Source organism: Haliotis rubra, unplaced genomic scaffold (assembly GCF_003918875.1).
Source record: "Haliotis rubra isolate DU_JTF1 unplaced genomic scaffold, ASM391887v1 Scf37, whole genome shotgun sequence".
Taxonomy (NCBI): Eukaryota; Metazoa; Mollusca; class Gastropoda; order Lepetellida; family Haliotidae; genus Haliotis; species Haliotis rubra.
In genome coordinates, this window is record NW_025767046.1 from 915,447 (window position 1) to 942,983 (window position 27,537).

The window sequence follows — 27,537 nt, forward strand, 5'->3', positions numbered from 1 at the left end:
CATTTATTAAAATATCTCCAAAGATATTTACAATTGTTTATTTAGTTGCTTGGGACATTAGCCATCTGCTGGTAAATCTTGAAAATACATGAGAAAAAACCTATGTGTTTTCATGTGTATAGGAGATTTTGGTTACAAACTTGACACAATTCTTCTTGCATGCAGCATAAGCACTGTTATAGTGCTACACGATAGCAGTCCTCAGTAATACCCTTCTTATGGCCTGATGTAATAGATTGTGTGCAAACAAGATCACAATCTTATCTTGTTCACTTGACTGAAATTTGCCACTGTTAACATGGTTATGGGTATATACTAAGTGTGAAATGTGATTTTCACACAAATTTGGAGGGAATTGTCACATAGAGACATACATAAAAACGTGTGCTGATATGCAGTTTATGACATAAAAGGCCCTGTATCATTGTATATTGCACACAGCTATCTTCACTCTACTGGGCAATTTCCTTTATAGGTACGAATGTATGGCATCTACTTTTTCCAATCATGATATTTGTTAATGTAAATTTATCACTTGTATCCATATAATGGAGCATGCCATGGCCAGTATTTTTGAAAACTAATAGAATATAACATTTTTTTTAAAATGAAAGAGAATGAATAATGTACAATAAACACACAATGGTAGAAAAACATGATCACCTACAGCTTGTTGTTTGTCTGTAATGATTGTATCTTAAGTTTCAATGTATATTTTATTCAAACATGCTATTTGTTTTATCAACTTTAACATATGTTTTTCTGTATTTTCATATGAAGATGTTAACCTTCGTTGATTTAAGTGGTTGATTTAGTAAAAGCATACCAGTGTTAATTACCAATTATTTCAACTTCATTTGAACACAATAGCTTAACAAAATTACAAAGACTAACTTTGCAAACACGCAAATATATTTAGGATATCGTTTGTGTTTCAAATCACCCTGTCAAGCTATACGATGTGCCAATGTGTTATCGAATGCTTATGTTCAAAGGCTTTATCAGTCTTACTTTGGACCTTTGTGTAAATGCCATTTCGGTTTGATAGATTAATTGTTGGCGATAAGTGTGTCGACAAGGCAATGCTATGCCATAAGCAAACATAACCAACAAGGTCACGAGCTACAGTCTTTTACACACCAATTACACTAGCATGGTACAAGCTTAATGAATACAGGGAGGAAATATAATATTTATGTAGGGTGTGTATATGAAATATGGGTGACAATAAAGTTGTGATGACTGAATAGATATGGTTAAACATATCTAATGAGGACCTTGTGAAATATGTTCCTCCCTAGAAACAGACAGTTAAGGACTAAAGCCGTCCCCCTGCTGTAAACCCTTCTCTCACACCATGCTTACGCTCGTATCTCGCCCTCTTAGGTTGCTATTGGAGAGAAGCCTGTGTATTGTGTGATTAGTTGTCTGTATGCAAAAATGGCGTGGATCTGGCCCAAAACTCCAACGTCTTCACCAAAAGACAAACGTAACCGAACGACAAATGTGCTACACATGTCTAAAGAAAACGACATTCCATTTAAGGTAGGAGTTGTTGAAATACTAATTCACTGTAATTGGAGACTGGTAGTAAATCCAGACCAAAGGGTGTTGTTTAGGGTGGAAATCATCGAGGCATACCGAACCAAAGTGACGATTCGGTCATGTACAGGGACTTATTTGTAATGAAAACAGGTGTCTGTGTCAATAATGGGCTTGGAAGACCCTGTATGCTGTGTAATTAATGTGTTCAATGGCAGGATATTGAACACAAACTGATTGATTTGGTGTCTTCTATTGTTCGTTTATGACCTTTATTTGTTCAGTGTACACACAGTAGGGTACAAAGTGGTCACTATTTTGTAACCTGTAAATTTTATTTACTATAACCGTTCACTAAGGTGTCAATACATTGTGGCTTTGTATTTCTCTCATCTTTTTTTCACAGGGTGCACATTGTGTCACAGTCAATGAAATGATTTGATTATTATATAATTTTATGAACTTATGAAAAATATTACTTGAAAGATATTTTCATTGTATATTGCACACAGCTATCTTCACTCTACTGGGCAATTTCCTTTATAGGTACGCAAATGTATGGCATCTACTTTTTCCAATCATGATATTTGTTAATGTAAATTTATCACTTGTATCCATATAATGGAGCATGCCATGGCCAGTATGTTTGAAAACTAATAGAATATAACATTTTTTTAAAATGAAAGAGAATGAATAATGTACAATAAACACACAATGGTAGAAAAACATGATCACCTACAGCTTGTTGTTTGTCTGTAATGATTGTATCTTAAGTTTCAATGTATATTTTATTCAAACATGCTATTTGTTTTATCAACTTTAACATATGTTTTTCTGTATTTTCATATGAAGATGTTAACCTCGTTGATTTAAGTGGTTGATTTAGTAAAAGCATACCAGTTTAATTACCAATTATTTCAACTTCATTTGAACACAATAGCTTAACAAAATTACAAAGACTAACTTTGCAAACACGCAAATATATTTAGGATATCGTTTGTGTTTCAAATCACCCTGTCAAGCTATAATGATGTGCCAATGTGTTATCGAATGCTTATGTTCAAAGGCTTTATCAGTCTTACTTTGGACCTTTGTGTAAATGCCATTTCGGTTTGATAGATTAATTGTTGGCGATAAGTGTGTCGACAAGGCAATGCTATGCCATAAGCAAACATAACCAACAAGGTCACGAGCTACAGTCTTTTACACACCAATTACACTAGCATGGTACAAGCTTAATGAATACAGGGAGGAAATATAATATTTATGTAGGGTGTGTATATGAAATATGGGTGACAATAAAGTTGTGATGACTGAATAGATATGGTTAAACATATCTAATGAGGACCTTGTGAAATATGTTCCTCCCTAGAAACAGACAGTTAAGGACTAAAGCCGTCCCCCTGCTGTAAACCCTTCTCTCACACCATGCTTACGCTCGTATCTCGCCCTCTTAGGTTGCTATTGGAGAGAAGCCTGTGTATTGTGTGATTAGTTGTCTGTATGCAAAAATGGCGTGGATCTGGCCCAAAACTCCAACGTCTTCACCAAAAGACAAACGACGAACGACAAATGTGCTACACATGTCTAAAGAAAACGACATTCCATTTAAGGTAGGAGTTGTTGAAATACTAATTCACTGTAATTGGAGACTGGTAGTAAATCCAGACCAAAGGGTGTTGTTTAGGGTGGAAATCAATGAGGCATACCGAACCAAAGTGACGATTCGGTCATGTACAGGGACTTATTTGTAATGAAAACAGGTGTCTGTGTCAATAATGGGCTTGGAAGACCCTGTATGCTGTGTAATTAATGTGTTCAATGGCAGGATATTGAACACAAACTGATTGATTTGGTGTCTTCTATTGTTCGTTTATGACCTTTATTTGTTCAGTGTACACACAGTAGGGTACAAAGTGGTCACTATTTTGTAACCTGTAAATTTTATTTACTATAACCGTTCACTAAGGTGTCAATACATTGTGGCTTTGTATTTCTCTCATCTTTTTTTCACAGGGTGCACATTGTGTCACAGTCAATGAAATGATTTGATTATTATATAATTTTATGAACTTATGAAAAAATATTACTTGAAAGATATTAATGCTTATCATCTGAAAATATCATTTTGATGGAAACAGATAATTGGTGAAATTGTAAAGGAGGCTAAGTCAGATTGGGGTCTCAAAACATGAGGAAATTCTAGATTTGTTTAATCTAGGGCTTTTGCATTACAGAAAAGGCTGGGTGGAAGAGAAATTAAGCAGGTTCAATGACTGTGAGATAAGTCAAGTGAGGACATGTTTGAAGTAATACATCCTGAAAGTTGCATGCTGTCTATGATTCCAGTTTTACAGAATGTAATGAGTGCATGCAGTACTGGTAATTAAAACCATGCATTATATTATTTTGTGATTCATGATTCAATCAACTTGAGCTAAATGCTGACACATAAAATAGACCAGAAATAGTTCAAGTTTATTTGCCAGACCACTCCTAATGGATTAGAAAACTAAATGGATCCAGCTTAAAAGATCAAACAAACATTAACCTAAGAGTCTGTGCTAAATACCTTTTTTGTGTTCAACCCTGAACTTATATATGCTGGCATAGTTTCTGATTTTAGTCTCACCATATGGATTAGAATAAGCTGATTTTACTAGAACAAAAGAAATTTTCTTACTCTTGTGTTCTGGAATGGTGGCTTATATTGCAAACTGACTTATCTTTGTAAATAATTAGTGATCAAATGCATTCAATATAGTGACTTGCCACTACTGAAACTTTGTGAAGAATAAAGCCTTTTCTTATCACGCTGACAGTAGTATGTATATGTACACATTACTGTCAAAATATTAACAAGCCTGCAATGTTAACAGTCTTGGCATGTATTTTTTTCTCACAACCTCTCGATTGAACCGACCCAACCACTTTATGTGCTAAATATATGAGATGCAGATTGTCTGTTTTGACCTCCCCAAGCTCACTATTAGGAAAAAAATCTGTAAGTAAATATTTGCTGACAGTGCAGTCTTACAGGTCACATTTTCACTTGTACAAGTTACACATGATCCAAAATGGAATGAAAGGCACATTATTAAATCTGTAAACTAACTGGACAATTCTGGGGTTAGAGTCTTAGAGATGCTTGCATATGTAGTACTTAAAAGAAGTTACAGAACATTCTATGTTTTCATAATAATTAATCCATCATGGCTAATGGGTTTTGCAACACTCAGTCTTGTTTTGAGTAGTATATGATAAGTGCAAGAATGAGTGATTGCATTTAATGCATCTTTGAACAGTATTTTAGTAATGTCATCGACCATACCTTTCATGTTGGAAGAGAGCCAGGCGTTTAGGTGTTCACCTTTATTGTGAAAACATAAGTATGAATATGGCGCTGGCAAACCTTAAAATCTAAGGGCTGCATGTCTGCACATAGTAATGCCAAACCAAGGATGAATGTTTCAAGCCCCCTTCCCCTAAATCTCCAATACCATCTAAGTTTTCACTCTATCATTTCTCACCCCTGAATCTGCAATACCGTCTAAGTTTTCACTCTCTTTGTTCACCCCTGAATCCTCAAACCATCAAAATTTTCACTCTCTCTTTGTACACCCCTGAATGCCCAATACCATCTAAGTTCTCACTCTCTTTGTTCACCCTTGAATTTCCAATACCATCTTGATTTTCACTCTCTCTTTGTACACCCCTGAATGCCCAATGCCATCTAAGTTCTCACTCTCTTTGTACACCCCTGAATGCCCAATGCCATCTAAGTTCTCACTCTCTTTGTACACCCCTGAATGCCCAATGCCATCTAAGTTCTCACTCTCTTTGTACACCCCTGAATGCCCAATGCCATCTAAGTTCTCACTCTCATTGTTCACCCCTGAATTTCCAATACCATCTTTATATTCACACTCTCATTGTTCACCCTTGAATTTCCAATACCATCCTCTCTCTTTGTACACCCCTGAAATGCCATGCCCAATGCCAGTTCTCACTCTCTTTGTACACCCCTGAATGCCCAATGCCATCTAAGTTCTCACTCTCTTTGTACACCCCTGAATGCCCAATGCCATCTAAGTTCTCACTCTCTTTGTACACCCCTGAATGCCCAATGCCATCTAAGTTCTCACTCTCATTGTTCACCCCTGAATTTCCAATACCATCTTTATATTCACACTCTCATTGCTCACCCCTGAATGCCCAATATGGTCTAAGTATACCCATTCCCCTGTCACTGTAAGAACAAGACCCCTGTTCCACAAAGCCATCTTAGCGTGACCATAAGCCTGTGTTAAAGTATGGAAGTTAAGGTCATCTTAGTGCTAAGATGGCTTTGTGGAATGGTGCACAGGTGAGTAATGTCTGTACTCATTCAAAGACTTCAAGAGGATTTAAATGAGAGAGGATAACCATGTCAGTCTCAGGATTGATTTAGATTTCATGACTGAAAATATTTAAATGTAATGTGCAAGAAAGCTTTTTTAAGTCAGAAGGATCATGGAAAGGTTTTTGGGTATGTGTGTTCTCATTTTTTCCCACCAACAATTGACTGCCATTAACAGTATTGAAATAACAATGAACAATGTTCCCTTGATACTGATAATAGATTCCACCAAGATATACATTTGCTGTCTATGCAAGGGCTATGAACATTATTCAGTTTGTACACAGCACTCATCCCAACACAACAGAACCAAAGGTATATGTAGGAGGACAATGAAGGACCCTGAGGACTCTTAGGACGTTCAGGTTGGAGCCAACAGCGACAAGAAGATATGAATTATGCATTTAGGATTGATTGTTTGACAGGGTCGAGGAGGGGGCTGTTTGTGATCTGTAATGACTTTCACATGTAGGACATTCTGATCTAATGTCTGCCAGGCCTCTCACATACCACCAGCAGTGTGTTCAGGTTTCTACCACCATGATCCCTACTAAAGTTTCAGGATATGTTTTCATCTGATCACAAAATAACTCATGGACCAGTCATGGTTTTATAGATTCTTCTTTGATTGAAAAAAAATATTGTTTGCCCAATTGCAACATGGTTTTATTTCTTTAAATTTATTAAGTTTGGGTTAGTAATCATTAAATCAGTGTCCATTTACCAAAGGAATAACGACACCTGAATCACCTTTTAGCAGATCATTGTTGTAGATGCCCCCTACAAAGTTGTGAAATTCACAGCATGTGGTAACCCTTTGAGGCTTTGGGTAAAATAACTGAAAAAATGTACTTGTAACATGTTAATGATTTTCACTTGGGATCAGAATGTTCAAAATCTTTGAGTGTTTTGTAATACCTTTGTTGCCCAGCCATGGGAAGATTGTCTTCCCTATCATAAGTACAGCTTTTTGTTTGTACAGGGGTAGTTCTGTTTAGGAACTTAGTTTGGTTCTTGTTGCATGGGTGGTGAAGTTATTTAGGGTACCTTAAACCAAATGTTATCCTTCTTCTACAGTAATGTTAGGGCTGTGAGGCGAATACAAGACACATCACAGCTACAGGGTAATGAATACGAACATTTTGCGAAATACCATAATCACCAGTTGATGTTTTCAGAGCTCCAGATAAGATTTAGCTCATGTGGGTACTGTACCCACTGTATTTTTTTGGAGTGGGTATTATAAATGTTGAGTGAGTATTTCAATTTCTGTTACCCGCTACTTTCAAATATGTGCGTATTTCAGTCATTTTACTCACTTAAGTATTATGTCATTGAGTAAGTTTACTAAGCAGGTATGTTCTGCCTTATGTCATACCTAATCAAAACCAACTTAAATATAATGGAAATCACTCATCCTGTACTGACAGTACAACACTTGCCCTATACTGATAGCAATCAATGTCATTTTCATTATGCAAGTGATTTTTATAAATATATTCCGTACACATTTGTTTTAAACTTTTTGCGTATCTTACATTTTAAATGCGTAAATGGTACGCAACAATTATTTTTCAATGCGTAAATGGGAATTTTCTATGAGTATTTTACCCGGATACGCAGCTTATCTGGGCCTCTCATTTTTATTCATTATATACAGTCAAGAAATAAGAGAATATATTATTTGACATGTTTTGATGTGTAAATATTGTGAAGATAATGGTCACTGACGACAATAACAAACTGAATTCATGAAGGAATTTAAGGTTTGATCGTCCGAATATTTGAGTGAATCATAAAAGCCCAAGTAACATTATAATTTATTATATATTCAACAGCCATGACAAGTAGTGCTGGTTATCGCTCACATGCAGATCGATAATCGGAGCTAGGTAATTGAGCAAAAATCAGTTGTAATTGTGGGCGGTGGGGTAGCCTAGTGGTTAAAGCGTTTGCTCGTCACGCCGAAGGCCCGGGTTCGATTCCCCACATGGGTACAATTTGTGAAGCCCATTTCTGGTGTCCCCGCCGTGATATTGCTGGAATATTGCTAAAAACGGCGTAAAACCAAACTCAGTCAGTCAGCAGTTGTAATTGTAAACCCCACCACAAAACTCATGTGGGCAATAACGGAACATAATCATAACACTGTGCAAATGAAACAGGCTCCGATTAATAGCAGGATTAAGATGATTGAGGATGCTACCTTATGAGACATACACGAGAGTATGTTGTATATATTGCAGTTTTACGAGTCAGGAAACTGCATCATTTGTTGATGTCTTGATTTAACAAACATAACAATAACAAACATACTTTCTAAAGTTTAATTTGATGTTTAATTTTTTATGAATATGGATCGATTAGTCTCCTGAGCCCATCGATAATCACTGATGCAAGCGAGATCGATGGCTTGACCGTTTATTTGATCAGTCACTCCAGCACATATTGCAAGTACATGTATGCTCAGTTTGTCCTTAAATCTGCAATGAAAACACAAATTGCTAGCTTAGCCAGTTCCTTTTTTGCATACAGGGAGCTAGGCACATTATCCCTTGTATTTAATCTTCTCTTTGAATATAGCTGTCCAAAAATCTGTTTCTTATTTGGTGTGTAAGAACCTCTTCTGTTGCTTTCTAAAACCTTTAGTTTGAATCCAGAGTTTTCCTTTCTAATGTTTCTATATTTGTCAGCACCATGCTAGTGATTGTAAGTTTCAAGGAAGTGATAAGGGGTTTAACACTAACGTAATTTCTGGCGTTCCTTTCACACCAGCACATTGATATAACTGAAATACTGTTCAAATTCACTCTGCCCAAAAGTCATGGTCCATGCAATTGTCTTTGAACATTTTGTTTTAAAAACAATCATCTAAAAATATTATTCCATTCTCTTTCATTGGAAAATTTAATATAAATTAAATGAACACAAGACACTTCAAATCTAACCTATTGGTTGGCATTCTTGAAACGGTGAATAAGAAAAGGTACAACTTTATAGACAACAAAGTAAACAAATGACATTAGCAACAGTTGTTATCCATGAATGTTTATGTTTACTTTTAAGTCCTTCTCCTACAAGAACCAATACTGAATATAGTAGCCAAATGGTAACTGTAATAAATTTTGAATGACAATGAGAGTGGCTTATCCATCTTACGTTGACATTGTTTGAGTCCATCTAGTAGTTAGTTGTTAGACCAACTGTTTTCAGTTGTCAGGTAAACAATATCAACTGTCTTCCTTCTCCCAGCAACTCTGCCCTGAGAACAGTTGTCAAATGTTCCAAATCTACAGCATGGCTACCGAGGACAATTTTCCAGAGGGCTGTGTCTTGTCTGCAGGGTTTCACTTAGGTCCTCTGTTGTCAGAACACTTGACTGTCTAGGCCTTATCTAACCTGATGATGGTATTTGATTTAAGCGTGTTTGGGATTTAACTTGTATTTTGATAGCATTATATTTGTGTCTAAGTACTTTTTTATCATATGAAATGACGAATAGTTTGAAATTAAACTATTATAACAATGAAATAGTATGTATGGATAAGTGAAAATAACCAACCATTCCCAGCTTATCTTAAATGCATTTAGTCATGTTGTAATTAACCTCAGCTAATAACAGTAATTGAGCTAGGCACATTAACCCTCTGTATTCCATCTTCTCTTTGAATATAGCTGTCCAAAAATCTGTTTCTTATTTGGTGTGGCAGAACCTCATCTGTTGCTTTCCCAGCTTATCTTAAAAGCTTTTACACATGTTGTAATTAACCTCAGCTAATAACAGTAACATCAACTGAAGACGTACTATGAGGTAGTTTGAGAGAGGCTTTTGTAGCAATATCATTGAATACAATGACATAATGCAACAGCATGTTGAGAAATTGGTCTTTCACTTCCTGTAATATTGTATTTTTTATGTTCTGTTTTAGATGTCATGATCCTTGTTAGACAGATTTATTTATGACTGCATAACTTATATCTTAAACTTCTACATTGCAGGTCTGATTATCAAATTAACATAATAAATCTTTAAAAAATTGTCTGTTGCCAAAACAGTTTTTTGTTGTTAGTAGAGGATTGCCTTGTGTATGTTTCATGAGTTACCGGTAAGTGTATGCACTTGGCTGTCGAATGTGGTGGTTAGCTGTTACCAGGTTTTCAACAAGAAGACATCATTGGTCTTTATGTGGGAAATGATTTGTACACAAACTGAAAGTAAATTAAAAATGTGAGTCAATACATCTTGATAAGATATTCACAGAATGGACTATGCCACTCAGTGGTACTCTCCTTATTGGCTGTACACTGATTGAGGCTGCAAAGAAATAATGACATTCTTGTTGAGTTATACTGAAGGGTTATGAAAAGGATCAATGTTCATATGTGAAAATTACATTGTGATCTTTGAGATTTCATTTTCGATATTTTCAGATCGATCTTGTGGGTTGATTCTTCTGATGTATTGGTAGCAAGTTTCATGCTGAAATCAATAGCTAGTTTTCTATGAATGAAACTCACCACTAGTTCTCATTCAAGACTTTGGCATCAGCATTATATGCTGGTGAATGTTTACAGAATTTCTGCAGGATTGGCAAAGCAGAACACCAAATTTTGTCCAAGAAGTGATCTAATATCATTCAGATATTTCCTTCCATTTATTAACCTTCCTGAACTAGAAATATAAGAGAAAACACCTTTGTTTGTTAATTAGATCTATACATAAAGATTTAGAGTATCCATTAGTCTGTATGAAAAGTGGGACGATCCAATAATCAACTTTCTCTTCATGTTGAGCCACATTCCCCAAATTGCAGTCTTCGGTGTCTACATTAATCATGTCTATTCAACAAACATTTCTAACAGTATTGTACAACTCTTGCTCAAAAGTTGTTTGATCAGGTTCACAGCAATCAGTGCCTCAGTGAAACATTCGACAACATTTATGGTAGACATGTGGAGGACATTTCCAAATTGATGCATAAGTAAACTAATGTCTGATAAAGTTCCCTGACTTGCACCATAGGTTCTTGTGGTTTGTTTCAGATAGTCACTTTACTTGCCTTTGCATGTGTTTCTGATGATACTAAAGTTGGATGAGGATGTGCTCATTCAAATACCTGGTATCATAGAGTCTTTAATGGGCATTTAGAAGTTGGAAGAACATGAAGACGTGACACTTTTTATGGATAACAAATTCTTATATTCTTTGTCATTACACTTCAGAACTACCTCTTGCTAGGTGGCACAGCTGTGAACCAAAATAATATGGTAGTACACTAAGTACAGTGTTGTATTGCGATAGGAGGCTCAATTTACAACTCTATCGCCTTACATTTGATTTATTACATTAACAGCAATATTGATGTAAAACATGTACATAATAACACACTGTTCATGAACTAATTTATGCAGATTCTCTAAAACTTCCTGATTGGCTATAAATTGCTGAATCTGTATAGAACACCCATGCTTATATGCTTCTCTTCTACAACATCCCATCTCTGCTCTCTGAAATTTGAAAACAGATGTGATTGTGATTCACCTGCAAAAAGAGAGAAAATATGAACTTATAATGGTATTGTACCATTTTGAACCAATATTATTGTGCTACATAGCATATTGCACTGTATCGTTACATCTTTAGTATCCATGACAACTATGTTGCTGACTGTATTAACTAAGAGTCTTTCATGTATCTCATTTCAGAGCGAGCAACAGCAGTTTGACTTGCATCATGTCAATACATCCACAAGGTATGCTCCTTTTGGTACCGAAAACACACCCATGTTCCGCTCCAAAATAGTTGGTGGGAAACTAGTACCAGTCGTTGAGCGGCAAGTCAATCCGTAAGTAGTAATGTTAAGTGTTGTAACTGCATGTGTGGGATTGTTTTAAACTTGTGTTGTAGGGACAAAAAAGAAATACTTGTGTTTCTGCTAACTAGGCACTGACTGATCTTGGATGGTTGGTATTTGTACAGATTTAATTTTTTTCAAATTGGATGGCTTGGTACGAAGTGATGTTAGATGCAATATTTCTTGCTTTTGTTGGCCAAAATATTATGCAGAAACATCTAAATTATTTTAATATGTAAATACAGGTACATGAATTTCTTGGCAGCTCCTTCTAACTGTGATAAAATATCTGGGTCTCAGTTATACAACTGGTCAGCCAAGTTACATAAAACACAAGTATTATGTTTTAACTAACACACACCTGTAGTGAGACTACAGAAAGGCAGAACTGGAGTTGATTTCCCTGATAATAATTATATATTAGGGTTATTAGTTATTATTATCTTAAATCTTTTAGAATGCAAGTTGTTAAGTGTTGTACCTGTGATAGTGTTGTATTGTATTTGTGTTCTATTGTAAGTGTTTTTGTTTTTAATAAATTTGTCTGGGTGTTTTCCATTAAGGCTAGATCAGTCTATTTTTTTAATCTATAGTAGAACCTGTTACATATAAGACATAAGAATTACAACTACAATGTAACTATTTTTTTAGCAATTTGTATTTTGTTAAAATTTCAATTTCAAGAAGTATCTGTCAGAAATTAACCTTGAAACAACCCTGATGATAATTTAAATGGTTTAGCCTCAATTCCGTATTATGTTCTTGTAAGCATTTTCACTGAGATAGCATTACATGTTTACAGAGATATGCCCCAGTAGGTATTTCCAATGCCTAGAACCATGTGTTAACATGTATTATCTCACACAGCCGGTGGCCTTGATCTGTTTCTTGCTTTATCAAACCACTATATCTACTGTAATGCATTTTTCCAAAATATATTAAATAATACCAACAAGCAATATATCAGAGTATATAAAATCTGTATAAGAAACAAACTTGATGTTGTGTTTGAACTTTGTAAGGGCCAAATGACTTGTGACTTACGACAAAACATTGTCCCTATCAGATTTTATTATGTTTGTGTACTGAAATCTGCTTTTCAGTGTGGTAGATCAAGCGTTGGGTGCAGACCAGTATACCAAGTAATATGATATGATAACATATATATTATGTGTTGGTCTGGTGTTTTTAGAGGCATTTTTTACATACATAGACATAGTTGATCATAGATAGAGCTAGATAGATGTTTGTGTGAGGTTGCAAGGGTGTATAGTTCAAAAATGTAATATATATTTCCATATATGTATATGCTTACACTGTTCAAAACCAAGGGGGTTCTTGAGGCCATGATAATGTCTATGTTATCTAATCTTAGGATCCTCTAAATCTATAACTCTTAACACTGGGGTTAATAACAAGGAGCCATGTGTGCTTTATTGTGAACATAGTATTTATGATACATGTCTGCATTGCATATTGGCTATCCTTTATGAATTTCAAACTGTCGGAAAGTCATGTGTCAAAATCAGCTTCAAATTGTTTAAAATGAAGTAACATTCAAAGTAAAGACAGTTTCTGAGGTCCCATTATTTTCTTCTATAGTAATTGAATCTGGGGACCTCTTAATTTCAAACGTTTCACATTTTGGTCATTGTTCTGGACAAAGAGGGCAGTGGGGTAGCCTAGTGGTTAAGGCACTCGCTCGTCACGCCGCAGACCCGGGTTGATTCCCCACGTGGGTACAATGTGTGAAGCCCATTTCTGGTGTCCCCCGCCGTGATATTGCTGGAATATTGCTAAAAGCGGCGTAAAACTAAACTCACTCATGCACTCACCCTGGACGAGGATCCCTTGACTTTTAGGCTTACTTTTGAACACTGAAATTTGCATTCTGACAGTTGTAATGAGCAAAGGATAGAAATGTAATGTATGATATCATCTCCATTCCTTAACCGTTCCATTGTTTTTATATTTCCTGCTTTCAGTGTGGTGAATTTGGGAACCAACTTATTTTCATTTTGTCAATGTAGGTCTGTTTCATTGGATGAGTGAGTTAGATTTGTGTTATTGCTTGGGAATATTTTTACAAGAAATAGATTTGGTTAGATTTTGTCTTTGCCACATACTGTAGTGTTAGCAGCAGATGACTCAGTTCATTCATGGAACCTAGCTTTTTTTCTGTGAAATGCCAAACTAGTGTTAGATTCAATTAAGAGTTCACTTTCTTATGCTGTTTTCATTCTTGTTTGCTTCATTGCCTATATTCTGCCCACACCACCCTCCACCCACCCTAGTCACGATATGGCTGAAATATTGCCGATGTGACTTAAAATTTTAACTCACTCACTCACTCCACCCACCCTTATCTATTGTGAAGGTGAAAACTATGTTAAACTATATCATGCATCCCAGTATTATCCCAGTCTCTCATAATTCTATAAAGAATGGCACTTTTACTTTTGTTAATATCACAACATATGTCCATATTGTGTACCCTTGGTGAGACTTAAATAAACTGTTTATTTGTCTGTCTGCATATCTTCTCCTCAGCTACCCAACACTCATCACTATTTGTTGTGAGAGTGACAGCTGTATTAAGCCATATCATGGATTACAGTCTCAAACCAAATGTATTTGTACTTAGCTGACATATTCGTAGGCTTATCACATCCGGGATAGGGGTGGTAACAACAGAATTTATCATTGTCTATATTGTAATGCGTAATAATGAGTCAAGTAACTGTTCGTTGTTGTGAAACTATTTATATGTTTTGTTATTTGTGTGCTTGATCACAGCCCTGTCCCTCCCCTATATCAAATAACGACTGTATGTTTTCACGTAGTGTTTTCAAACCCTTGAAACATTAGCACTGAAAGCTCCTAGCATGTCTGACACAAAATCAAAGGCTGTATTTTTCTTTTCGGTTGTTTATTTTCTGCAAATAATGTAAACAAACCCAAACCTGCTATGGCAACTTGAAGTATTTTCACTTATCTCCCTATCCATGCTTCATAAAATAGATTTGTTACGAAAAGAATCCTGAAATTGTTGTTTTCCCTGAACACACTAATGTCCACTTCATCTAGCAAGCAGGTTCAATAATACCAGTGACAAGCGCGTGTAATGACAGTCTTGATGGATCAGCTGATGCTATTAAGATTGTTTCTTTGTAAGTCCTCAATGCTATAAAGCCCTCACAATCCATGCAAATGTGTTCCTCTCGTCCATGTTACTGCTTGATTTCCGTCAATCAATATGTAGAGGCGTGAGAAGGTACATAAATACTCAGTAATGACACAGGTTTGATTGACAGGTGTGGGTTACATTTGTCGTTGATTGCTGTTGTCAGTGACATGTTTGGTAATCATGTTAATTACGAGATGTTGGTTATCCACTGGATATAGATTATTAGCTATTCAGCATGAATGTTGATATTCCTTTGGCTAGTAAAGCTGTAGAGACACGGTAGCGTCATACTGGAAAAAGAGCTTGATGTTGGAGTAAGGCTGAAATGAGGTTTTGTGTTATTGTTTCAATTATTTATGTGAAAATGTCTTTACATTTAATTTTTTGTGATTGATTAGAAATGGGTTTTTTTGTGTTCATTTGAAGTAGATTCTTTAGATAATATATCTGCAATATTAGATGATCTTTTTTGACAATTTAGTGGCTACAAGAAGCACCTATTCTTGTATGGGTTAACTAAATGGATTGGGTGGTCAGGCAGTGACTACATGGATTGGATGGTCAGGCAGATGATTAAATGGATTGGGTGGTCAGGCAGGTGATCAAATGGATTTGATGGTCAGGAAGGTGATTAAATGGATTGGGTGGTCAGGCAGGTGATTAAATGGATTGGGTGGTCAGGCAGGTGATTAAATGGATTTGATGGTCAGGAAGGTGATTAAATGGATTGGGTGGTCAGGCAGTGACTACATGGATTGGATGGTCAGGAAGGTGACTAAATGGATTGGATGGTCAGGCAGATGATTAAATGGATTGGGTGGTCAGGCAGGTGATTAAATGGATTTGATGGTCAGGCAGGTGATTAAATGGATTGGATGGTCAGGAAGGTGATTAAATGGATTGGGTGGTCAGGCAGGTGATTAAATGGATTGGGTGGTCAGGCAGGTGATTAAATGGATTGGGTGGTCAGGAAGGTGATTAAATGCATTGGGTGGTCAGGAAGGTGATTAAATGGATTGGGTGGTCAGGCAGGTGATTAAATGGATTGGGTGGTCAGGAAGGTGATTAAATGCATTGGGTGGTCAGGCAGGTGACTAGATGGATTGGATGGTCAGTTAAGTAACTAAATGGATTGGATGGTCAGTCAGGTAACTAAATGGATTGGATGGTCAAGCAGGTGATTAAATGTACTGGGTGGTCAGGCAGGTGATTAAATGTATTGGGTGGTCAGACAGTGACTAAATGGACTGGGTGGTCAGGCTTGGTTCAGTTGCCAGGAACCAATGCTTGTCATACCAAGTGTTTACCTTGATTGGTTGATCAGATGTGGTGACTTCAATGATTACCTGTCATTGTTCCCAGCCATGTGGGAAGATGCTCATGATATCAATCACTGGTTTGTCTGATCCAGACTTGTAGCTAGGATAATTTCAGAGGTTGTGTTTTTATGACATTATGAGTTGAATAAAACATATTAAAAATTCTAATAAAATATTTCCATGTCTGGCAACCATGATTTCCAAAGTGCTCTGACAAGTACACATATTTTTAAATGTTTGAATTTGATGATCAGGAACAGCTATGTAAAGCTTTCAACAAAGGCAGTAAGGTGTTTTACTGAAACAGCAGGCATGGTTGTTCTTGGTGTAAGGTTGAAATTGATGGATTCAAATCATCTCTGATGACAGGCTAGGTGACCTCATTGTCATATTACTTTAATCATGTGGGGTGTTTCTCTAGTCAGATCATTTGTATGCTGTCATCATACAGCTTGAATATTACATGAAACAAACAATTATTTTATAAATATTATATTTTCCAAATGAGATGTTCATGGTCATATTGAAAAAGTTGCTGGGGAAATGGTATCACTCATTCATTAAATTTGTCAAGGTTAGAATATAATTCTGTTGTTGCAAGTACTTTTCTAAACAAACAAATCTGTAATAATTATTTCCTTTAGCAGAAGAAGAATGAAAGTCACACTGCATTTACATGTATAACAATAGTTTAATTACAGCCATTCACTCTCACTGTCAAACATACCACAGTCTACAGTCCTCACAAATGTATTGCCCGAGAGCGATATTGTACCCTCGTCAAGGTTGTCAGCCCTGATCTTTGACTTGGTGCCATGCCATCTGATAAATGCTATCACATACCACCATATCTAGGCAGTGCCATACGAAAACGGAAAGGTCAAATATTGACTACTCATTGATTGGGATACAATCGGTATGACCTATAAAATTGGTTGATAACATTATTGCACCTGCATGGAGAACTCTTAATTGACTTGGTTTGTAAGACCTATTTGCTGCGGAATTGAACTAAGATGCCTTTGATGAGCTCTAATACGCACATTGCTTGTCAGTGAAGAAAAGAAACGTGAAATATTGTTCAATCTGGGACATAAGTGTGATAGTTTGTAGATTAGTTCATGAAAAACTGTCTGGGTTAGGTGATAGATTACGAACTATTGGCTATTATGTTTGACAGACAAAGGAATAAACAAAAGCTATCTGTCCTCGGCTTGTTTGCCAATGCCTGATAAATAGATAGTTGTAAATGATTGCAGTTTGGCAGCCATTTGGGGAAAATTAATTTGCTGATAGATCAGATTAAAAGAAAAGAATCTGCATTTCCATATCAGGTGCCGATCAAACTCAATACCAAGCTTAAAACTACCATTCCATGAAAGGAACCTTTTTTGTACTTTTTTAAAACTGGAATATGTATATAATAAGCTCTTTGAAGATGAGATTTAACATACTCATTGTCTCTACCTCATCAACTCAAGTGAATACTTTATCACAAACAGTTCCATGTCATCATGATTCCCCAACTTCTATCTTGTCTCAGTGGCTAAGACATAAAATCCCATGTTTTGAAATACTGTCCACAGCAACCCAAATGTTTGGAAGTGTGTAAATAAGACTGACTGACTGAGTTTAGTTTTACGCCGCTTTTAGCAATATTCCAGCAACATCACGGCTGGGGACACCGGAAATGGGCTTCACACATTGTACCCATGTGGGGATTCAAACCCGGGTCTTCAGCATGACGAGCGGACGCTTTAACCACTAGGCTACCCCAACGGCCCTGTGTAAATAAGAACTGACTTTACCAACACTTTCATTTATCGATATTTAAAGTTACAACCTACTGAGTACACTTGTAAATCTGATACCATAGAATCAAAATTATATTAAATTGAATTCTTATGAATAAACAAGTCAATAAAGATAACTTTCCAGGCTGTTTGTTGAATCCTGAACATAAGAAAGTACACACTGATAGGAGAGTAGAGCAATGAACCAATCATCACAACATGACCCTGTCCATTCTTTTGTCAGGCAAAAAACAGTAGTCCATTTGTGGGTGGATTTTTTTAGGCTTTTGGAAACACAAACTTGAAAGTTTTTGCTTGGTTAGCCAGTGCAATGCCACTGAATAACTTGCAGTTAATTTATACTTCTCAAAAGAAGATAACAACTGCCTGAATATTTAATATTACTATAGTCAATCTGTCTGGTGGTCTTTTTGAGTAATTTATTACATAATGATCTAAGCTAAGAAACACTTTTGGAAAGATTATAAATCTAATGGACATTGCTCTTGTAGTTTCAGTCAATTCTTCAAAGAACCCTTTAAATAGATCAAGGGAGACTCCTGCCATAACCAGACTAGCATGCTAGGGCACAGTATTTTATACTTCGTGGTTTGGTCACAGCAATACATAATCTTGTTTTGTCATATATCATATATCATACTGGATCAGAGATTGGAGATTTCTATGCAGAACACTTGAAGCCCACACCTTACTCTAGCGTGTTGGAGCTGAGGTAAACAGGAGATTAAGATATACCACTAGATATTAAGTAATCTTAGCTTAGGAATCTTCTCCACAAAACGTCACTCACAATAGGATCTACATCTCTGTTAGGCTCAAGGAACGATGAGTGTTCAAATTGGACTTCTCCACTGGGTTAATGTATTCGGTAGCTTTCATTCGAAGATGATACTGACACTCACCTAGTGATAGAGGCTGTTGGGTTTGTGGGATTAGGAATCTATTTGTGGGTATTTTGGACTTGGCAGTGTAGCATACAGGATGGAGATATAATTGTATATTGTACACAACTTTTAAAAATTAGTAACAATATAAGCAACAATTACATACTATATTACTATTTCCCAACACCAATATTGAAGGGGGATATTAGAATGAGATCTGTCTATCTGTTCTTCTTTTGGTTCATCTATCTGTCCATCTCATATGTTTCTTTCTGGAGCATAACTTTCATATTATCAAATACAATCTGAACTGGTGCCTTGAATGTCTTTGTATTTCTTAAAAAATATCATGCTTGTTGTAACATGTAATGTAATGGATTTGGTGGGCATGTCGGGTGACTCAGTTGATTGTCTGGTTCAGATTTGCAGGCTACGGTCATATAGCTGGAACATTGCTTTATCAGGCCTTAAAACAATCAACCAACAAAACAAGTATGAATAGAGGATTACTGTTTTAGTGGTACATATCCTTATAATCAATAAACAGAAGGAAGTAAGGACAATAACTGATTATGGAATTAGACAGTTCACAAACTGCACCTGTAACTGTACTGACCCAATGATGAAGGGTACTCTTTCTTTCAAACACACAAGGGAATAAATTAAAGAAAGAATTCTAGAATCATTTGGTAAATCTAGATTGCATCAGCTCTGCAAATAAGCATTGACCATGGCTACATATGGATTTTATTTTGTGTTGTTAGATATATATATCGTCTTAATAAGACGACTTATTTTGGGTTGAAGGGTTTAGGGGACTTCTACACCAGGAAAATTCACCACATCAAATCCAACTTCCTGAATCTTTTAGCCTACTGTGGTTGAGGTAAGTCAGCTATCATAGCAACTGACAACAGAAGTAGGACCTGCAGGAGACCTCCTGTATTGTAGTGCTGACTTGTTTATCACTACGGGAGCTGTATGGTGCCATATATCATACTTACGGGATGTTTACTTTGCAATCTTGGAATCTTGATTCCTGTGATCTTAAATCTTGATGAGAATGTGGGTAGGACTGAAGGGACCTGTTTTACAGGTCGGTCCTGGTGTGATAATAGCTGTTAAGTATATCCGTGTTTTCTGTTGTAGGATATAGGTGTAGTACTTTGGGTATTTTTGCTGAAGATGGCCTGATTTACCAATGTTTTGATGCGTTGCAAATTCAATGAGTTGATATGCTACATGACACACCTACCCATGTATTGGTATTAAGACAAGACCAAATAAAATATTTTTAAATGCTTCGATGAGGGGAAATTAATAAATTAGATCATTTGCTTAAGTGAAAAGGTGAACAAATCTATAATTCTTGTAAAATATTATGTAAAATCAAATTGACATCCATTTATTGTTTAATTTTTATTAAAGATGTCTCATTTTTCAACACGGGTAGCCTAGTGGTTAAAGCATTCGTTCGTTAGCCGAAGACCGGGTTCGATTCCCCACATGGGTGTCCCCGGCTGTGATATTGCTGGAATATTGCTAAAAGTGGCAGAAAACCATACTCACTCAACAGACCCACAAACTGTTTACGAGAACATTCTCAATGTTGTTGTTTTTGTCAAGAACACAGCTCAACAGGCCTCTAAGAGAGTTATCATTGGTCATGACATTAGTCCTTTAAGAGGTTGTAAGACCATTCACACTTATTACACTCAAGTCATGCTGTTGATCACTGGATTGTCTGGTCCAGACTCAATTATTTACAGACCCCCGCCATATAGCTGGAATATTGCTGGGTGCGGCGTTAAACCAAACTCACTCACTATTACACTGAAGTAACTTGACATGAAAAAGCAAGAAACAAAGACAAAAATACTTTATCAAAATGTAAAAGATCAACTTGATTTTGTTTCAAATTTTTTTTATGAATATTACTGCCAATTACTCTAGGTAACAGACTCAAGAAATACTTAATCTGATTGGCTGTACACGTTGGTTGACAACTAGCTAGTGGCTAAGACGCATTTATATTGAATAATTGACTGAACTTGAATAGCCTACCTTGCTTGAAATATTTGGGTGTTTCAAGCAGGATGGCAAGTAAATCATTTGGTTTGGCATCTATGTAGTTTTGCAAAAACTCAGTCTAAATAATGAATCACTTAATTAATGAGTCTAGTGTATATATATTATGGGAAATGGTTGTTTTGAAGTGTCCAGTATATAAGTATAACAGTTGCTAAGTATGAATGTAGAGTTTTGTGACTAATGTGAGGATCAGGTATCATGAAGATTGCTTTATATGTGTGATCACTTGAACTAAAAATGAGGATTGGTTGTCTGAATGGCAACTACATATGAATGTTTAGCACTGAAACTAATGTGGGAATCAGATCCAGATATGAAACTGTAGTACTTGGATGGACGCTTTGTATCTGACAATTTGGTTCACATCCTATCTAATGAACTATGAAAATATGAATAAAATATGATCCATCTAGGCTTGGAAATGACCCAATAAATTACCTGTGGGTCAAATGACCCTTAACCTATGACTTCAATCACACCCTTGTGCTCTGTGTTCAAATCATTCAAAGAAACTTCAACATCATAGTGGTGGCAGAAAGTGGACACTCACCTTGCCACAGCACCATCACATTCACCGATAAGACATGCTTGAGTAGCGTCATTGACAATACTAATGCCTGGCTTATGGGGGCTTGAAGATACCATAGAATGTTTATGATCCGTTCTAAGCAAATATGAGTGTTAATTTGTCGTTTGGGCTGGAGGAATGTCATGCCAGGGACCAACAGCAGATCTGGGTTAGATATTAGGACCACTATTGTAGCTGTCTCAGACAGGAAACTGCAGACAAGTCACAGCTTGTTTAGGGGAACATATTAATGATTTTGACCATTGTAGGATTAAATCCTTCCATTAACATAGGATATAATTTTTCTATAATTTCTGTTGCTCATTTTGATTGTGCATATACTTATTATTTGCATCACAGAAGCAACAAGTGAAAGCACATACTATGTTAAATATCTAAATTTGGAATAACTGTACAGAAATCTTTCAAAACAAAAGAGATCCCATACAATGTATTAAGTTGTTCATGTGTTTTGCATATATTTAAATGTCAGTCCCACGAAATCATGAGAGTGGTAAATCTTGAGAAGATGTTAGTCTTAGGCAGGTAGAGTCAAACTGTTTTGGGGAAATCTGAATTTATCAAATTGCCAGAGGCCATCCCAAAGCATTATTCAGAAGTTACTTCCCTTGGCAGACAGTAGTAAGACTTAGGTCAAATTAGTAATTCTAATATATTCCAGCATACAGCCTATATTATTCATCAGACAAGGCATCACCCAAAGCAGGAAATAACACATTTGTAGACCCATCACAAGTTCCTGAGGCAACACATGTCATCGTATCCGATTGTCTGGTCCAAACTCGATTATTTACAGACTGCCATCATATAGCTGGAATATTGCCGAGTTCAGTGTTAAACAATAAACCAAACTTCCTGAAGCAAGGGAGTGAAGTGACCTTTAAGTCTAATGGAAACTGGACTTTCTAAGTGAGTTAACTCCCTTGCCTCAGGAAGATACCCTCATCATAGTGTTTATTATATGAACATTTTGTATTCAGATTTCTCCTTGACCAGTATACAGAGTAAGTAACAGTGTATTCAGGCTGTACCTAGTTAGCAATGCCATGTCTGTTCTTACACCTGCATCCTAATGCATAGTCAACACAACAATCTGCAGTAGGTTCTTGACGGAAAGTATTGTCTTGCTGTCTGTCTTCTATAGCAATGTTTACATCTTCAGCAATTGTTTAAATCAACAGAACTTTGTTTCAATTGAGGGATATCCTGTTTCATTTTATAATTAGGACATGACCCTTGAATTTCTGCTTTATTTCACACACTGTTCAATAAGTCATACTGGTGTTCTGATGTTTATGCATTCATATTTCTAATAGGTTATGTAGCTGTAAAGTATTTATGCTTTTTAACTGAGAGATTTATAAATTTAGTCAGGTTAATGTCTGTTCTTGAAATGCCACTAGTCAAAAGAAAATCCTCCAAATCTCATATGCACTCATACTGGGCAAATGAATGTCACCAGTTTACCTGTTTAACAGCATGCAACCAGATGTGTCATATCATGAGTCATAGCTCTGATCAGTCCACATCCATTGAAAGTTTGCAGTTAACATTTTGCTGTATTATTTCACCGTGAATTTGAGTGATAATGATAATCTAAATTTATCATGAAAGATTGTAGACAAGAAACTGATTGGAACACAAGTTCTGCCCTAGTTGTATTTAAATTCTGAGAACAGATATGGTAATTGGTAGATGCATGTGCCTTTGTGATGTGATGATTGATTGTTTGTTGAAAACTGCTTAAAATTATAACTTGCAAGAATGTATATCACTGTCATGATCATCGCCATCACTGTCACTGTCATCTCCCTTTTTACAATTTCCAATACTGCTGTGTTATATAAATGACACAGACCCGTCTTCAGCAACCCATGCTTGTGTAAGAGGTGACTAACGGGATCAAGTGGTCAGGCTCACTGACTTGGTTGACAAGTTGTCCCAATTACGTAGATCAATACTTATGCTGTTGATCACTTGATTGTCTGGTTCAGACATGATTTTTCACAGACTGGCGCCATATAGTTGGACTGTTGCTGAATGCGACATTAAACAATAAAAAATATAAAGGACACAGTATTGTTTTCTGTGATTTAGTGATTTCTCTTATCTTTGATTGACTTACTAATTTAGTTGCACTGTATGCACACATATAATCAACTTTGAACACCTGATCTAATATATTATCTTCGTAGTTAACATTATATCTATAGATACCAATTGTCTTTGTGTAGTATAATACTAATACTGCTAGCTTATAGATTTTTCCACATTATTTAACATGTAGGCAAGAGTAACATTATCTTGATCATATTGTTTAGTAGATACCAAGATATTACAGGATTGATGTATTTGTATGAGTAATACAAGTTTAAACTCAGGGAAAACTTGGGTCACTGGAAGTTATTGAGAGACTTGGCATGAAGAGTTATTTCCCTTGATGTGACCACTGATTGATAATATGGAACAAACGTTATGGCTAACAACTTCTTTTTAAATAATTGCATGTTCAAAAATCTGTATCTAAACATCGCACTCATGAACTTAAAGAAGTTGTTATCCAAAAAGTTTGTTCAATATTGTACTTCCCAACATCTAAAATACCACTCAAAGAAATCACTGATTGATAAGACAGTGAAAATGTTGCCATGTTCAGTGATCACAGTCTTCTCTCCCATACACAAAAACAAATCTTGGTCAATCCTTCAGGTGTTTATGTACTCTTTGTGATTTGATACGGACGCTATGACCTCCCCTACTATTTTCTTCAAGATCATGCTGTCTAAAAGGCTTAAATGTACTGTTACCCTGAGATAAATTTATCATCAAACAAGTTAAAGGATGAGTATGGTAGTGCTACAGAGTTTTTCTTTAGAATATATGACAGATATTTGGTTATATAAATTCAATCCAAAGATGATGTTTATTATTAAAATGACCTAAATATACATACTACTCAGTAGAAGTTAAGGAACACCCAATGCTTTCAAATTACTCAGTCACGTCACTGCAGGGAGTTTAGTTTTACGCCGCTTTTAGCAATATTCCAGCAATATCACGGTGAGAGACACCAGAAATGGCCTTCACACATTGTACCCATGTGGGGAATCGGACCCGGGTCACGTCACTGCAGATTAACTATAGTAATATGGAATAATCACGTGTCCTTTAGCTTCTTGCACACCTTACAGATTAACAGTGGTAATATGAAAGCATTAGGTGTTCTTTAACATCTTTTGAGTAGTATATAATGCCAACCAAGGACCTTATGTGTGGAAAACTAGATTTAAAACCACAATGCTGTGTTTTTATTTTGTTGATAAAAGGATCATAAAGTTTACCTGTTAAAAATCACTTCCATATTTCAAAAGTGCTTATCATTATAAACGTGCATGTAAGTGGCATGTTTGTGTCTATCTAAGTACAGTGTTCACACCAACAGGCTGACTCTTGTAAAGGTCTGGTAGTAACATGCAGCCACCACACATTTAGGGTTCCATGTTACACAGATTCACTCCCAGGATACAAGAATGGTGGCAGTTTACTGCTATACGGCATATTTAAGAAATATTTTTTGTAGTTTTTATAGAAGTTTACAACTGGAACGTGTAGTTAATATTCACTTTGAATGAAGTATTTGTTGTCAGTGCTCACTGTTTTCTCTATCAGTGATATTTTGTGTATGAAAATAGAACAGTTACAAGGTAAACACAACACAGATTCTTGCCTGTTCAAACCTACAATTAGGTCAACAAAGGTTGTCTCTTTTCATGTTGTCTCTTCACTATCTTCATAGTTATCAAAATTACCTTGATTAACGTGTACATGGACAGTGAATTGGATGAGAATTAATTCCCAGGCTTATTTCATATTTAGGCCTTAAATTCATAATTGCAGACCTTTGAAATTAAATTTTATCTGTACACAATCAGAATAATAAACATTATTATATTTTGTTATGTATCATGATGCTTATTAACACTAAACTTTCAAAATAATGACCCCAAAAGAAAACACAAGCTTCATTATTGTGGATAGGCACAATGGATTTAGACACAATAATGTGCTGATCCTCACTGATAAACATGAAAGGTATAAAATATTGTCTGACCATCATAGGATGTGTTTATTAGTGAATTGTATTTTGTTTGTAGTGTTTGATGGGGGTCATTTCCCCACAGTATGCAAACATATTGTATCAGATTTTGTTATCCATCTTGAAAGGGTATTGGGTTTAAGGGAGATTCCCGTCTCTGCAGGTGAGAACAGGAAGAACCAATCACTCTAGATAAAGGATTGTTCATACCACTGTGATTGAAAATATTGTTTGATTACATAGCAGCTGTATGTGCTTTGTTAGCCTGAAGTTTTAGAATATTCAAGTTATGAGGGAATTATATCTTTTTGAGGGTATTGCATAAGAAAACTTCTTTATGAGAATATGAGGTTATTTTATGCAAAATATTATATTGTTTAACCAAAACGTTACTTATGAAATGTACATTTGTGAGTTTGTTACTGTAGTAATTATTATCACTGAAAATATTGAATAACATTTTCATTTGAATTACATGCAGGAATTTCAGTTGAAGAAAGATGTTTTGAAGTTGATTCAAAGTGGATATGGGGATGATTAAAAAGAAGTAGAAGATGTCATAATTAATATCAGTGGATTGGATTTTCCACAGTTAATTCAAGTTTAAAAGCCTAAGCTTTGTTTATGATAGTATTTTGTAATGCACTAAAGTGCTTAAATAATATTAAACAATCAATTCACTAAAAAAAACTTCCTCCCAAACTGATTTTATTTCTTGTAACTATTTCAGCAAAGGTGGAGTGAGTCCCCGTGTCTACCCTCGAGTAGAGACACTTCATCCAATCACTGATAAGCCGAATAACCTTGATCCTGCAATGCTCCGAGAATACACTCGCAAACTGCACAACGTGAATCAGGTAAGTAGCAGAGGTTTATTGACACCTGTTTGATAAAACATAATTTGACAATTAAGTAGAGTATTCTGAACATTTGAAATTGCTCCGTTTTAATGTTTCAAAATTATTATCAGCAACATTGTAACTGCTATTGTTATTTTAATCATCACCATCATTTGTTTCATCAACAAATACTTTCAGGAATATGATTTGAGACAAGGTATACTTGTCACTATTAGATAAGTATAAGGGGTGCTTCACTCTGCCCTCTTTACCTATCAATCAGGATATCATTCTACAAATATATTAACAGCTGAGACATTTTTTCAAACCATTTTATGGCAACATGTTCCATGCAGATGCAATATTTAGATATTCCTTTAGATTTACCAAGTTTTGAGTCTGAAAATTTGAATTTGAATTGAATTATATACTTACTGATCAGTTAGAAAAATTATGTAGTATATTTGCTCATTTGTAGTTATTGATTGATTAGGCCAGATCAATTTTATTTCTTGTTTTATAGATCTTGTATTTTTTCGAGAATAAGATAAAAAAAAATTAAATAAATTTTCCCCACTCAAAAAATAAAATCCTAATGTTAAGATGTATGGGAGCGAGACTTCGACCACGCAAGGCAGTTTGTTGGACACTAAAACACCGGTATCTGTTCTCAGAGACTTTAAACTGAATTATCTAACAATGTATAATCAATATGTTTGTGTTAGAAATCAGTGCTTGAGCACCTCAGTGAGTGTGAACTTGTAAAACAATTCCTTTGAAAAACTCATGTGGGTTTTTGCTTTGACTGTTTCTTCCTTCCTGCCTTTAGGTTTTCTGAGGACAAACCTGTAAAGCAAGAAATAAAATTGGTCTGGCCTTAGTAAAATTTACAAAAAAAACAACAACATTATATATATATGAT

General features: G+C 35.7%; 1 protein-coding gene across 10 annotated transcripts in view; it reads left to right on the forward strand.

Moving 5' to 3' along the window:
- The window catches only part of LOC124285891 (keratin, type I cytoskeletal 10-like), a 69,687-nt gene that overhangs the window by 22,896 nt on the left and 19,254 nt on the right, over positions 1 to 27,537 (forward strand). For 4 of the 10 annotated variants that reach the window (XM_046722167.1, XM_046722168.1, XM_046722172.1 and 1 more), the window contains exons 1-4: positions 3,000 to 3,155; positions 11,648 to 11,787; positions 12,900 to 12,938; positions 26,507 to 26,633. In XM_046722167.1, the coding sequence (XP_046578123.1) occupies positions 3,054 to 3,155; positions 11,648 to 11,787; positions 12,900 to 12,938; positions 26,507 to 26,633 (408 nt within the window). In that variant the 5' untranslated portion in view covers positions 3,000 to 3,053. Of the gene's footprint in view, positions 1 to 2,999; positions 3,156 to 11,647; positions 11,788 to 12,899; positions 12,939 to 22,660; positions 22,685 to 26,506; positions 26,634 to 27,537 lie in introns of those variants that run through there. The other 6 variants (XM_046722169.1, XM_046722173.1, XM_046722171.1 and 3 more) reach the window with 6 other exon arrangements.